Raw genomic sequence first — 13,202 nt, forward strand, 5'->3', positions numbered from 1 at the left:
ACTAAATGAACGTCACTCGGCAGCCGGGACGCAGTGAGCGCCGTAATTTGCTGTGATTCTGTGAGAACAGACTAGTGTCCCCGTCAGATGGCCGGCTAACGAGATCGCGACGTTAGGGAGCAGAGCAGGTCCGCGGCCTGTTTAGCAGGAGGGGTCATTCGCCTCCTCGCCACCTGGGTGAGGCCTCGGGGAGCAGCCTTCTGGAATGACTTGGGTGTTGGTGCTTCTCCCAGCCCTGGAAGTGAGTCTGGCTAACTCACCACATGCCTTTTAGCAGTCGGTGTTCCTCTGCGGGCCTCGTGGCCACCCCTGAAAGAGAGGGAGTGGGTTAGATCCACAGAACGCTGGTCGTTAAGAGAGCAGACTCAGGAGTTAATACGTCTGAAGACTTCGGAGAACGTCTGACACACAGCAGAGCTCCTAAGAGTCGAGTACCGTTGTAGTGGCTGTAATTGTGTTGCTGCTGTCTTTAGATGCTCTCCAGGGTTCCGTCCAGCGCCCATCTTCCGGAAGGTTCCAAGCTCTCCCAGTAGACTGATGCTCGCTGTGGCCTAACCCCTCCTGGAAGCTGGAGCAGGCGCTCGGCCCACTGTCTGCTCCCTGGGGGTCCACAGGACCCCCTTCTGTGGCCCCAGGTTGTCAGGCCCGCTGAGCCGGCCCTTTCAATCGGAGGATTGGCTCCTGACTGGAATTTCTCTGTTGCTGAAAGCCAAGCCGGCTTTGCAAGCGTGAAATTGCCCTTGGGGTCTCCAGGGTGTTCATTCCTCGAGGCCGCAAGGGAGTCATCGTGGGCAGGTGGGGTGAGAAACACAAGAGCGACGGCTGACCTGACCGGGGCCAGGCTGGGGATAGGGAGGCACACCCGCCAGGCGGGCAGCTGTGGGGCAGGGTGTGGACTGTTGGAGATGACAGCCCGACAGCGGCTCGGGGAGGCTGGTGTGAAGGACAGAAGGGTGTCGTCTGCCCCGACCCGCGCTCCCACCTCCATCTTCCTGGGTAAGGACTGGTTGGAACAGAGTCCTATGTCCTAGGCCCAGGCTCAGAAATGGGTTTAAACTCCTGAAGCCATCTCCATGGGGCAGCAAAGTCACCTACCTTCCGGGAGAGTCCAGCTCTGTTGGTGACATTGTTGTGTGTGTGAGGGTGCACACGCATGTCTTTGATGAGAACGCTGCACTCCCACCGCATCTACCTGGACCTCAGAGGGAGCGAGAGAGGACACTGTCCCGTGGAACACGTCCCCAGGGCCTTGCTTGCCTGGAGCAGAGCCTTTGTACACCAAGATGTCGAGGCAACAGCAGCCTGCAAATGAATTCAGCCTCTCTCCCGAGTCCATGAAATACCCTGTTTCTAAGGCCACGATGGGGCCTTGTCCGTGGAACCCACTCAGCACGTCACAAGCCTCTAGAAGGCTCAAGCTGGCCAGGATCTCGGGGGTCATCTCATCCCAACTGTGCCCTGGGGAGGAGGAGGGCCCCAGAGTGGGGCCTGAATGGGGCCGAGCCTCTCAGCACCTGCCATATAATACATTTCCCTCTGTGGCGACAGGAGGGCATTAATAAATTGTGCTCCTTTCCCAAAGTCCCTGAGCCCTTCCCATAGCATGGAGGAAGAGGCAATAATACACACAGATCCCTTGCCCAGAGCTCTTTTGATATAGTTGGTCCCTAACAATGAAGGCAGGGACTTGTTCCTTCACCTCCCAAGGAATAGGCCGTCAGGAGGTGTAAGAAAGTTGTACCACGGGCAGAGGCGGTGTGCTAAAACCCGGGCACTAGGAAAGATCATCGGAGAATAGTCAGAGCGCACTGTCACTGGCTTGGGGGGGGTAGCTGGGAAATTCTTAGAAGGGGCTGGGCTATGGCTGGACACCCCGTCACCACCCCTTTGTTACCTACTGCCCATTGCAGGGAGCAACGCCCGTGTGTGCCCGAGGACCTTTCTCACCACTGAAGATTCTCGCCTTCAGGAGCGTGGCTGAACACGCCAGGCACGGCTGGAGGTTACTGACCATTCCATTCGATAGAGGACAGAGGACAGAAGACAGAGGTGGCCGGGAACCACTTCCCCCAACCGCATTTCAGTTCCTTAGACTCCTGAAGTTTCCATCTTATCGTGACAAGCAGGATCCAAGGACGGTACGGTGCAGAGCAGAGAGCCACCCCTCCTGTTGTCCATTGGCCATCCCCGGACCTCAGGGAAAGGCCTGCCAGCTACCTGGGTGGCCAACAGAGGCACCAGGAAACCCGAAAGCTCTGTATTGGGCCACGCTCACAGCCTCCCCTTCCCCTCCTGGACGAGACAGTGTGGTGGCTCAGGAGGCCCCTGGAGCTCAGGGCCCCAAGGAAGAAAGAACACTGTGGGGTCGCTGTCTGCCCTGCTCCTGCCTCTCCCTCCCACGCTCCTCCATCCCTTCTCCGCCCTGCACCAGAGTGAGGTTTTTAAAAATGCTCCTTGGATCCTGTCACCCCTCCAGCTTAAGCAGACCTCAACAGCCCTTAGGATAGAGATCAAAATCCCCCACTGGCTCCCAAAGCTGGCCTGTCGCAGCTCGCCCCACGCTGCTTGTTCCTAGCCGTGCGAGCTCAGCTCCGTGGCTCACCATCCGTCCCTTGGGAGCTCGCGTTGCATTAGCTGGCTGTTTAAGGCCGGTCTGCCCCTTAGACTAAGTTCCTTTGTCTTCCCAGTGCCTGACACAGCGGGGGAGACCCAGGACCCGACACAGGGTTGGCATTCAACACGTTTGTGCATAAGTGAAACACCAGAGTTAGGAGCACGCGGGGGACACACAAATACACGTGTGCTTGCACACACACACACACGTCTCTCAGAGCACGTGCAGAGGCTCCTGTGGGGTTGGCAACATGCTGATAACCAGTGCTCTCTCCCTGGAAAACATTAGCCTCATTTCTCCTTTGCCCAAATCCTTGATCAATCCTTGCCTATTGGTGGCCACTAACAGGTTCCCTGCCCTTCAAGAAAGAGCAGGTGGCCTTCTCACATTCTCTCCTTCTGGGCCTCGCCTGCCTCCACTCTTCTTAGGAAAATCTGTTATCGCCGCCCTACCCCCACTCCCACCTTCCATCCACACATCCTCAGAAACCCGTCCACCTGCCCTGCCACCGTCAGCCCCCATCCCAGCTGGCCGGGTCACCCCTTCTGTCTCGAGAAAACGCACCTTCTCCCAGAAGGCCTCCTGGCTGTGGGACTCCCTGGGTCTCCCCTTGCTCCCCCTGCTCTCGGTGGGGTGTACCCCATGACAGAGCATCTGGGATCACACCCTCCCTCCTGTCTGGGTCTGTGACTAGCTCCCCAGGTTGGTTGCTGTTTGGTGCCACTTTGGGTTGTGATTCACAAGAGGGTGGTGACTTTATGTCTTTGTGACTCAGGGTGTCAGGGTCCCAAGGGATCAGCTTAGCTGGAAAAACGAAGGCTTTGGGCAATGGAAACGCCCCTGTGAAACAGGGTCATAAAAACGAGGCAACATGGGGCAGACTGAACCAAGCCAACCTGGTTAAGAGCTCAAAGCTCTGCAAGACAAGAAGTTGGATAAGCTGATGTCACAGGACCCTTCCATCTCTGACCTCCTCGGAGGCCAGAGCATTAACCCTGGGGGGCCTGCCCTGCCAAGCCCGGGGGAAGGAGGAGGATGGGGGTGGGGTGAGTGGGAGGGGCGGAGGGAGCCGAGGAGTCTGCGTGACCTACATCTGCTCCCAGCACTGCCTGTCCACCAGCAGTCCATTCAGAGCCTCTGGCAGCGCGGCAGCTGGAAACAGGGAGGAGGGGGCGGACAGGCGGCTGGAGGCCAGCTGCACGCCCAGGTAAGAGGGCACGCACACCTGGCTGCCCACCCAGGGAGGGCGTAGAGCAGAAAGGGAGATCCCGGCATGCTGTCTACCATTTCTACTCAAGAAGGGGCAGGCAGTGGGCACCAGTTAACCCCGGGAACATCCCCTGGGGTGCATGTGCATCTCCTCTATGCAACTCCAGTATGTTTGGAGGAGAGAATTTCAGTGACCCCTGTCTGGGTGGTTCCGTCCCGGTTCTGACTTTCCAGATGCTGCTTGGTTTAGATTGTGAAGCGATGAGCAGGTTACAGATCTGACTGGCTGTGCAGAATAAGGACGTCAGGGCTGGGACCTGTTACATCCTGACAATGACGTGGTCAAAGCAGTTGAGAGAAACCCCCTTCGTCTCTTCCTGCCTCGACCCCTACCCTCTGAGAAGTGGGAGGCAGCAGGAACATGGGGCCGCACGACAAAACAGCAGGTGGAGACAGAGGGTGGAGGGCTGAGGGTCCTGGAGAGAGACCAGGAGGCCCCACCCCGGGGTCCAGGGCTGACATCCTCGTGGGGACAGGCTGAAGTGAGGACACCAGCTGCTGTGTGGTCCTGAGAAGGATTAGGACTCTTCTCAAAAGTGAGGATGAACCATGGAGGAGAGAATTCATTTCCTCCGCATCCCCTCCAACCGACACTGCTCGTCTCCGACCAAACAGATCTCATTCGTCATTGACGTTGCACGAAATCTGGCTTAATCCTGGAGAGAATGGAGGTCAGAGGGCGAGATGGCTTAGCCTCGGACCCCAAAGTCCCCATAGGGGTTCTGCTCCTTTCTCCCTCCCCACCTGGGACCTGCAGGCAGGAGTCTGGAGGGAGAAGGGTGGTGTTAGCATTGTATGTTTTCCTGTGGCACAAAGAGCCGATGGCTGGTGGGGATGAAGACGAAGATGATGACTAAGACATCTGTGTTGAGCTCCTCCCGGGTGGAGGCTGTGGACAGGTGCCAGGCGGGGAGTGGGTGGGACGCAGGCCCCTGCATCTCTGCCCCGGGGGGGCAGCCGGCTGGGTTCTCCTCCACTGGCGCTGCTCTCTCTCCTTGCCCTCCCTCGTGACTCCCTGCTGCACGGCGGCTGTGGCCCCGTGACCGCTCCAGAACGCGGTTGGCACCACACGGCATTCCAGCGCGCTGGGGGGCAGAGGCCGGGCCGTGGAGGGGACGCTTTGGGGCCAGAAGTGCCAGTGGGTGGGCGGTTGTGCAATGGAAGAGCGAGTTGGAGGCAGGAATGTGCGCTGTCATGTGTGATCCTATATTCATTGCACAGCTCTTAGGGCAGCAAATTGAGGCTCCAAAATGGAACCCCTTGGCCATGGGCCAACCGCACAGGAGGTGGGACTGCTGGAGAGTTCTTCCAAGTCATCCTCTCCTCCCTCCAACTCATGGCTCCCATCAAGGCGCTCCCCCCAGCCCAGAGTCAAGCCCCTCCCTCTCCCGGGTAGCACTCCCCATTGGCCAAAATGGATGGATGCAATTAAGAGGAAGTCGGGGGAGGTGGTGGTGGTGGTGGTTGGGAGAGGCTGGCAAGCACTCTTGTTCACCTGACGCTATAATTCACTGGCTTCAGAGTGGGGCAGATGGATTTATGGGGATCCCCTTGGCCAAGGTCGAGAAGAGCTTACGAGCAGCCAAGTCAGGGATTCTGCCCCGCAGACCCCATAAGCAGAAGGATTCCAGACTGGTTGAGCGTGGGAGGTGGAGGGCTCTGGGCCCTGCTAGGAAGTCTCGGAGTCGGAGGAGGAGCCAGGAGTCCCAGAGAACAGCCCTAGAAAATTGACCTTCCAAAGTCAAGGGGACCAGGCTGTTAAGTATCTGGAAGGAACGTGAATGCCGGGAGTTTGATCTCCTGAGGTTTGGGGAGGCCGTACCTCCCCCTCTGAGCGGTCCTCGGGTCTGGGGTCCTACAAGGAGGCCAGGCCACCAACCCAGTTTAGAGGCTGAGCTCCATGGTTTTCTTTACCCGGGAAAGGTCCAATTGGGCAACATCCTTCCACTTCCTGACTCTGGGAAATTGGCTTTGCTGCGCGGGGGTTGCAGGAAACAATCCGTGTCATTAGCTGGGGTGAGACAAGCTCTCGGGGGCAGCTACCCGACCCGGCTCCCGCCCCAGCTGTTGGCTGCGTCACTGGTGGGTGGAGTGATGGGCGGACCAGCCCGCACCTCCCATAAGCAGTTCTGTCTTCTATTCCCAGGACATCAGTCGCCACCCCCAGTAGCTAGAGAGGAGCCAGCACCATGGCAGGTGAGAGAAGAGCTGCCCTCGGCTCCCCAGGGTGGGCGACCCTCCCCAGGGTGGAGAGAGGGACGGGGAGGGCTCAGGGATCTTTGTGGCCCATCTGTTTCTTTGCTTTTTTAAGTTTCAGCTTGGGGTTTTGCTCTCTGGAACCAAAGGTGCAGAGCCCCTGACATGGGCCCTGCTTCTGACGAGGAGCCCTTAACCACCCTCCCTTCTCCAGCTTCGGCCTCGAGTCCCCCCAGGACACCCACTGCCTACTCCCCAGCGGCTCCATTCGCACAGCTGGCGGACCACCGCCAGGTCCCACTAGAGCATTCGAAAGCGCTGCTGCCAGTCAGAGCTATGAGAGACAATCCTGCCCAATGGTGGGAGAGCCAAGGGGGCTCTTGCTCCTTGGGCGAGCGGGTCAATGCTCCGTTGTGTTGAAGGGCCGCACGCTCAGGGGAGCGGGAGCAGGGCCCACCTCCCTTTCTCCCACCCTCTCCAGGGAAGCCCTTCCAGAGGTCCTCCATCCCTGGAGTGAGCATCCGGCAGCTGGTGGAGGAGGTCCCTCAAGGATGCAGACTGCCCAGCTTCGACCAGAAGCCCGTCACCTTGGCGCTGCAGGAGGGTGAGACCTGGGAGGAGAGCCGCCGAGAGGGGGGGCGAGACCCCCGCCCCTACTCCCATCATGCAAAGGGTTCCTATCCTTCCTGGCCTGCCTCGCAGTCCCTGAGCCCATCATCCCTATATTTGGGGGTGCCTGTCTGCCTGGATCCCCAGAAAGGCAGGGCCCTGAGGACCAGAATGGGTAAGGGGATGAAGATATGCTGTGATTTGCTGATGCAAGAAATATCTGGGGAACAAGGACTGGAAATGCTAACCTGGGAGCAGGGAGAGGCTGTGGGGTTTCCTGGAGCCCCTGCCCTCTCCCGGCCTCCAAGCGGCTGCAGCGGAGAGGGAGCGAAACGGAGTGAATCTGGGCTCCTGCCGGCCCTTGCCTCCAGAAGCTGCACCCCACGCTCACAGACTGGGCCCTGGAGGCTTCTCGGAGGCCACGCAGGAAAAGTGCCCGGGAAAGCAGGGGGAACAAAGGCTTGTGGAGAAGGGGTGTGAATTGGTGTTCTTCCCTCGAAACACGTCCCTGCTGTGACCTTCAGTTTACAGCACTCTGGTGCGAGAAAAGTATTGGCCCGCTAGTTTTCTAAATCTGACCCTAAACCCCGACTCCACGAGGTCCTGAGAGTTTTGTCTCAACACTGGGGAGCGCCCTGGGGTCTTCCCTCCATACACCTCTATTGGGATGTTCCTGGGGAATCCCGAGGGGTCCTCTAGCCGAGGAGTGCCCAGGCTCCCACACCAAACACAGAACTCAGGGCCTTTCCGAGGCTGGAGCCCTATGTCTCAGGATCAGCCCCCCGGGGCATCAGACACCCATGCCTTTCCAAGGTTGTCATGCCCCCCTAGAGAGCAGACGTGGAACCCACAAAAGATTCATCCCCTCCCCAGTCTTGGGGAGTCTTTCAGACTCCTCACCCCACCCACCTGCAACAGAACACCTCCTCCAACCCCGAGCATGCTCGCCGCCCCCTCCACCGAGGACGGTCCAGCTGTATCTTTTCTCAAGGAGCCTGGGCTCTGCCGGATGAAAGCCAGGCAAGGGGGGTCTCCTGGGGTCCTGGAAACTGCTGCTGTCCCCCGGGCATCGGCGGAGTCCTTGAGTCAAGGGGACCAAGGTCTGGCCTCTTTCTTGGAGTAGGCAGTTGCAACACCTAGAACAGCAAAGACAACTCAAACTCAGGTCTCCGTAAATACCCTCTCCCCGCCACCCTCAACTTGTCAATCTCCCACGGGCCTTCTCCCGCCACAGGGAGAAATGCCATCTTCCGGGCGGTGGTCTCCGGGGAGCCCAGACCCCTGGTGCGCTGGCAGTGCAGCAAAGGTAGCCTCAGCAACTCCAGCAAGTACGAGATCTCCTCCGGCCCTGGCGGCAGGGAGCACACGCTGCAGGTAGGCAGGGGCAGGCCGCCGTCCGCCCCTCTCTTCCCGGCCCCCCCGGGGGTCTCCTCCCCTCCCCAGAGCAGAGGGAGATGCCCCCAGCTGGAACTGAGTCCGCTCAGCTCCACCCTGTGGCTCCGACAGTCGCCAAGCTGGGTGTGGAGCGGACAGACTTCCGGGTGCATCTGCTGATAACCTGGGAGGCCGTGTAGACGAGAGCTTCAGAACGCAGGCCTGGAGTCTGACGGCTTAGTTGCAACCCCAGGCCCACAGCCTCGGCCTCGGATGGCTACTTACTTCTCTGTATCTCTATGTCCTCATCTGTAAAAGGGGTCACAATAGTACCTATGTTGTAGGGTTTTTATGGGCATTAAAGGTTATGTAAATTGTCTGGCCCATGGTGAGCCTCACTCAACCAATGCTGGTCAGCATTAGTCATCTCGACAGCTCCCAATCGTGGAACCCCTACTGCGTGCTGGGCCCTGGGCTAACCACGTGATATAGATTATACACTTCGATCCCACCGTTCACTGCCGTTTGAGGTATCATTACCCTGATTTTACAAGTAAAGAAATAAGGTTCAGAGAGGTTAGGTAACTTGCCCAAGGTTGCACAGCCTGTAATACATGACAGAGATGGTATTTAGTCCCAGATCCGTCTGACTCAAGAAAGCGAGCTCTGTCCACCACCCCAGGTTGTCTCTGATGGCAGGGCAGGCATTTCCACCCTCTGGCCTGATCCAGGATTTTGTTTTGGGATATGCTTTCCTGATGAGGACAAGGACGGCGTCTTACTCATCTCTGTGACACGCAGCCATGTCTAGTAATGGTGGGGAGGATGTTGGCTAGCCCCGTCCCCTGCCCTTGACCTCTGCAGATCAACAAGCTGACGGGTGAGGACACGGACCAGTACCGCTGCACCGCGATCAACATGTACGGGGAGGCCATGTGCTCCGCCAGGCTCACCGTCATCGAAGGTGGGCACCCTGGACCCGTCCCCTGGCCTGTCTCGGCGGTGCTCGGGGGCTCGGAGGGCCCGGAGAGGACTCAGGGGCCTCACACCCGTGGGGGAGGGAGAGGGGACCCAGGAGGCTGCGGCCTCGTCCACTCACACACCAGCACTGCGTGTGGCTGCACAGGCGCGCGCTCGGCACACGTCCCACGCAGCCTCTGAGTGACGGTGTCTCAGCCCCGTGGAAGGAGCCCAGGACCTGGAAGTTGGCTTCTAATCCTGGATCTTCTGCCAGCTCATTCAGCGGGCTTCACGAAGTCCTCTGGGCCTCAGTTTCCCCACTGTGCAAAGAATGCTTTGTGCAGGTCTACACCAGAGGGGGAAAATGGGTACTCTAAACGCCAAACCCTTTCTCAGACGTGGGATTTTTTTGGTTTGCACGGTGTTTCAAAAACTTTGAAGTTGTCAACGTGTATAAATTGGAAGGCAGTTGTCTCTCAAGAAAGCAGACCCAATCTCTCAGTTGGTCCCACTTCTGCCTCCGAGTAAGAGGGAACCCCACTCCAGCAGCCCAAGAAATAAGGACACCCCGTTACTTCCCGTGAGAAGAAGTTCAGAGACGAGTCCAGGCTCCCAGCTCAGGGCTGTCACCGGGGAGCCAGGCTGTTTCTGTCTCGTGCTCTGAGCCTGGCTCATCACCTCATGGTGGTAAAGTGGCTGCCGCAGATCCAGACTGAGCCCACACTCAGGGCCGGCACGGGGGCGGGAGGGGCCCTGGCGAAAGAGTTCTCAGAAACTCCGCAGAGACTTCGGCTCACATCTCAGGGGCAAATCTCTGTCTCGTGGCCGCTCTTAGTTGCAAGGGAAGTTGGGAAGGCAAGTATTTAGCTTCCCAGCATCTTTAGAGGACGTAGGTGATGCAGAACAGGATTCAGAATGGCCGCAGGATCAGCCAAACAGCTTCAGTTCGTTGTGGTCACCTGTGGTCACTCTGCGTGATCATGCCTCCTTGGCCCCTGGAAATGTGGGTGTGGGCCTCCCCTGTGTGTGATGATAACCAGGGTGATTCCATTTTGGCCGTGCTAAGGCCCTGGGGCATCCACGCTGATGATGGACAGACCCTCCGCCCTGCTTATCCCTCTTGCTGGGCCGTTGCCAGGCCTCAGAGGGGAGGTCAGGGCCCTGGTGCCCTGTTGGTCACAGGAAGGCCATCAGCGTGTCTTCTTGCTTCTCTCCCTGACCATCCACGTGAACTCTCCTCTTGACGGTCCAGTTGGCTTCCGGAAGAGTCGGAAGAGGGTGAAGGAGCCCCAGGAGGGTAGGTGGAAGGGTTGTCAGAAATCTTGGGGTCTTTGGGGGATGTGCTGCTCCATGCTCCCCACTTGGCCAAGCCCCCAGGGACACCTGAGGGGTCATTGTCAGCCCACAGGAAAGCCCCTTTCAAAAGCTCGGCCGTCAGCCACGGTCCACAGGTCCCCCTTGATCCCCTCCCCACTGCCCCCCTTTCTACGGAAAAGCCCGCCTTGGCCCCTGGGAACCCCACCCGGGACGGGGCCTTATTCCTGCTTCTTTTCTAGACCTTAGGAAGGAGCTGGCAGAATTCCGGAAGTTACTCAAGAAGAGGTGGGTCCAGCCTGTCCGCGGCGGGTTTTGGAGCTCCTGTGGTGCCCGTCCCCTGCCGCTTTTCTCCTGCACCCTCGACACACGCGGGGAAGCTGGGCCGCAGGCGGCCCGAGGGAGGAGGGGAGGCAATCCGGACCAGGAATTCCCCATCCAGCTCTGCCACTTTTAAGCTGTACATCCTGGAGTTAAGGGTCTCTCCTTTCTGGATTCTCATTTACTCGTTTGTGAAATCGGGTGCTCCAGGGCTGGCCGGGTGGTGTCGTGGTTAAGTTCACGTGCTTCGCTTCCGCGGCCCTGGGTTCCCGGTTCAGATCCTGGGTGCGGACCTACACACTGCTCCTCAAGCCATGCTGTGGCGGCATCTCACGTACAAAATAGAGGAAGACTGGCACAAATGTTAGCTCAGAGACAATCTCCCATCTTCCTCAAGCAAAAAGAGGAAGATTGGCAACAGATGTTAGCTCAGGGCCACTCTTCCTCACCAAAAAAAGAGAGAAAAAAATTTGGACATTCCGCTAGAACAGGGACTTATAAAAATTTTTTATAAAGCGACAGAACAATCTCCCACCTTTCCTTTCTTTCCTCTTCCTTTCTTTCTGAGCAAGATGTCTCAGACATCCACCATACAAGCTGTTAGGAGCAGAGTTTCTCCCACGAAGCTGGAGCTGTGGGGCCAGGGCTGCCCCTGCCCATCTCTGGGTCCTTCCAGTCCTAACAGGAGTCAGTCCCAGATCCCAGTCTCTGGGTTCCTTTCCTCCAGCACAGAGAGGGTAGCTCCCCAGGACCCCCTCGGGGCATCGGGGCCAGATGACCAGCTCCTAGCCACCCCCACGCCGGCCTCTGACCTGCCCACCCTGCTCCCCAGGGCTCCTCCCGCCCCCGAGAAAAAGGTGGACATGGAACAAGTGTGGCAGCTGCTGATGACGGCCGACCGGAAAGACTACGAGCGGATCTGCATGAAGTATGGCATCGTGGACTTCAGGGGGATGCTGCACAAGCTGAGGCAGATGCAGAAGGAGCGAGAGCACAAGATTTCACAGGTGCCCTCGCCCGGCCGCACCCCTGGAGCTGGGAAACCGAGCGTGGCCGGGGGGGCCCCCTCGTCCCACCCCCGGCGGGGTGCCCGGCTGAGGACCCAGCCTTCCGAGCCGGCATCCTGGCTTGAACCTGGTTCTGATGCTGCCCAAATCTGGGGCTTTGGGAGAGTTGGGGCCTCTGGGTCTTGGTTTCCTTCTTTGTAAAACGGGTGTTCTGGTCATCCGTACCTCGTAGGGTTATTGAGAGCATGAAAGAGAGAATGTGCTTAGCCTGGTGCCCGACGCACAGCAAGGGCTTCATGTCAGCTGTCACCGCCATCGTCCTTGTCTGTTGTCATCACCAGACGGTGGGCACCTGCCTTATTTCTAAAGGCTTCCAGAGAAGGGAATTTCTCGGTTCCCCTGAGTGCTCTCATTCCAGCATCTTAGAAACCGTATGGGAAGTTCTTCGCTGTGTCTACCCTAACTATAGGATAAGTCAAATTCTTCTTCTGGAAATGCAAAACAGCTAGTTTTCATTATCCTGAAAATAGTATTTTATCCCCTTGAGGGTGGTTCATCAAACCTCCCCTCTAGGGTCTCGGCTTCCTCTCCTCTGAGCCTCCTCAGCTGTTCTAACACGAGACCCAGCAGAGGGCTTTGCACACAGTAGTTGCTCAGTTTTTTTGATTTTTGTTGGATGGAATAGCGATGAGCAGAGACACCCACCATGTTCTCGGGGCACCTGGATGCCTGGGGTCCGTTCCTGCTCCCCTTCCTGACCCGATGGCTCACCCTGGGGAACTTCCCACTTCACGGAGCTGAAGGGTCCCACCTGAACACGGGCAAACCGTGCTCACCCGCGATATCGGGGCTGCGGTCTGAGGGGCGGGAGTGCCCCGAGGACAGAGCTCAGCGAGCTCCCTGGTGGGCTGTCTTCCCCAGTACGTCAACATCCTCGCCAACCTGAGGCACATCAAGGTCAGCAAGGATGGGGTGGCCTCGTTTCACCTGGAGCTGGATCTCAAGGATTTGGGGAGCAAGATCTACCTGTACAAGGTGAGGCTGGCTGGGCCCTGAACGGACACGGGATGGTGCAGGTCTGGGGAGAGACCACGGGTCCATGGGTCCCCCTGTGGGAAGAACCAGAGAACATGGGGGTGAGCCATGCGTCTTGTGGAGCTCCTGGTGGGAGTCAGGTCAAAGCCGGGTGTAGACATTCCACGGAGACCTCTAACCTCTCACTGAGCAGCGGGGCTCTCCGGACAGGGCCTGGGGGGAAAAAAGGGGGATTCTGAGCAAGCACATCCCTTCCACCTGGGCTCTGTCTCCAGGCATGGGCCCCGCCATCAACCAGGTGGGGCCTGGGGCGGGGGCGGGGGGCAGCAAGGCCTAGCACCAGTCCTGTGTTCTGACACCAACGTGCTACCGACTGAGGGAGGCTGCTTGCCTCCCCTGTGCCTCAGTTTCCTCATTTGTGAAGTGAGGACTGGAGAGCCTGTCTCCGGCGTGCCGAGACGATAAGTGAGGTCATGCACGATGTCTCCCTCTCCCCCACTCCT

At 58.5% G+C, this 13,202-nt stretch overlaps 1 protein-coding gene across 1 annotated transcript in view; it reads left to right on the top strand.

Moving 5' to 3' along the window:
- The first annotated feature begins 3,680 nt into the window (after positions 1-3,680).
- IGFN1 (immunoglobulin like and fibronectin type III domain containing 1) overlaps positions 3,681-13,202 on the top strand; it is a 32,461-nt gene continuing 22,939 nt past the window's right edge. Inside the window, exons 1-9 of the mRNA XM_070602520.1 lie at positions 3,681-3,821; positions 6,030-6,079; positions 6,561-6,683; positions 7,923-8,062; positions 8,927-9,026; positions 10,275-10,319; positions 10,579-10,624; positions 11,490-11,664; positions 12,586-12,699. Of these exons, the coding sequence (XP_070458621.1) occupies positions 6,073-6,079; positions 6,561-6,683; positions 7,923-8,062; positions 8,927-9,026; positions 10,275-10,319; positions 10,579-10,624; positions 11,490-11,664; positions 12,586-12,699 (750 nt within the window). The 5' untranslated portion in view covers positions 3,681-3,821; positions 6,030-6,072. The remainder of the gene's footprint in view (positions 3,822-6,029; positions 6,080-6,560; positions 6,684-7,922; positions 8,063-8,926; positions 9,027-10,274; positions 10,320-10,578; positions 10,625-11,489; positions 11,665-12,585; positions 12,700-13,202) is intronic.

This window comes from Equus przewalskii, chromosome 31, assembly GCF_037783145.1.
Source record: "Equus przewalskii isolate Varuska chromosome 31, EquPr2, whole genome shotgun sequence".
Lineage (NCBI taxonomy): Eukaryota > Metazoa > Chordata > Mammalia > Perissodactyla > Equidae > Equus > Equus przewalskii.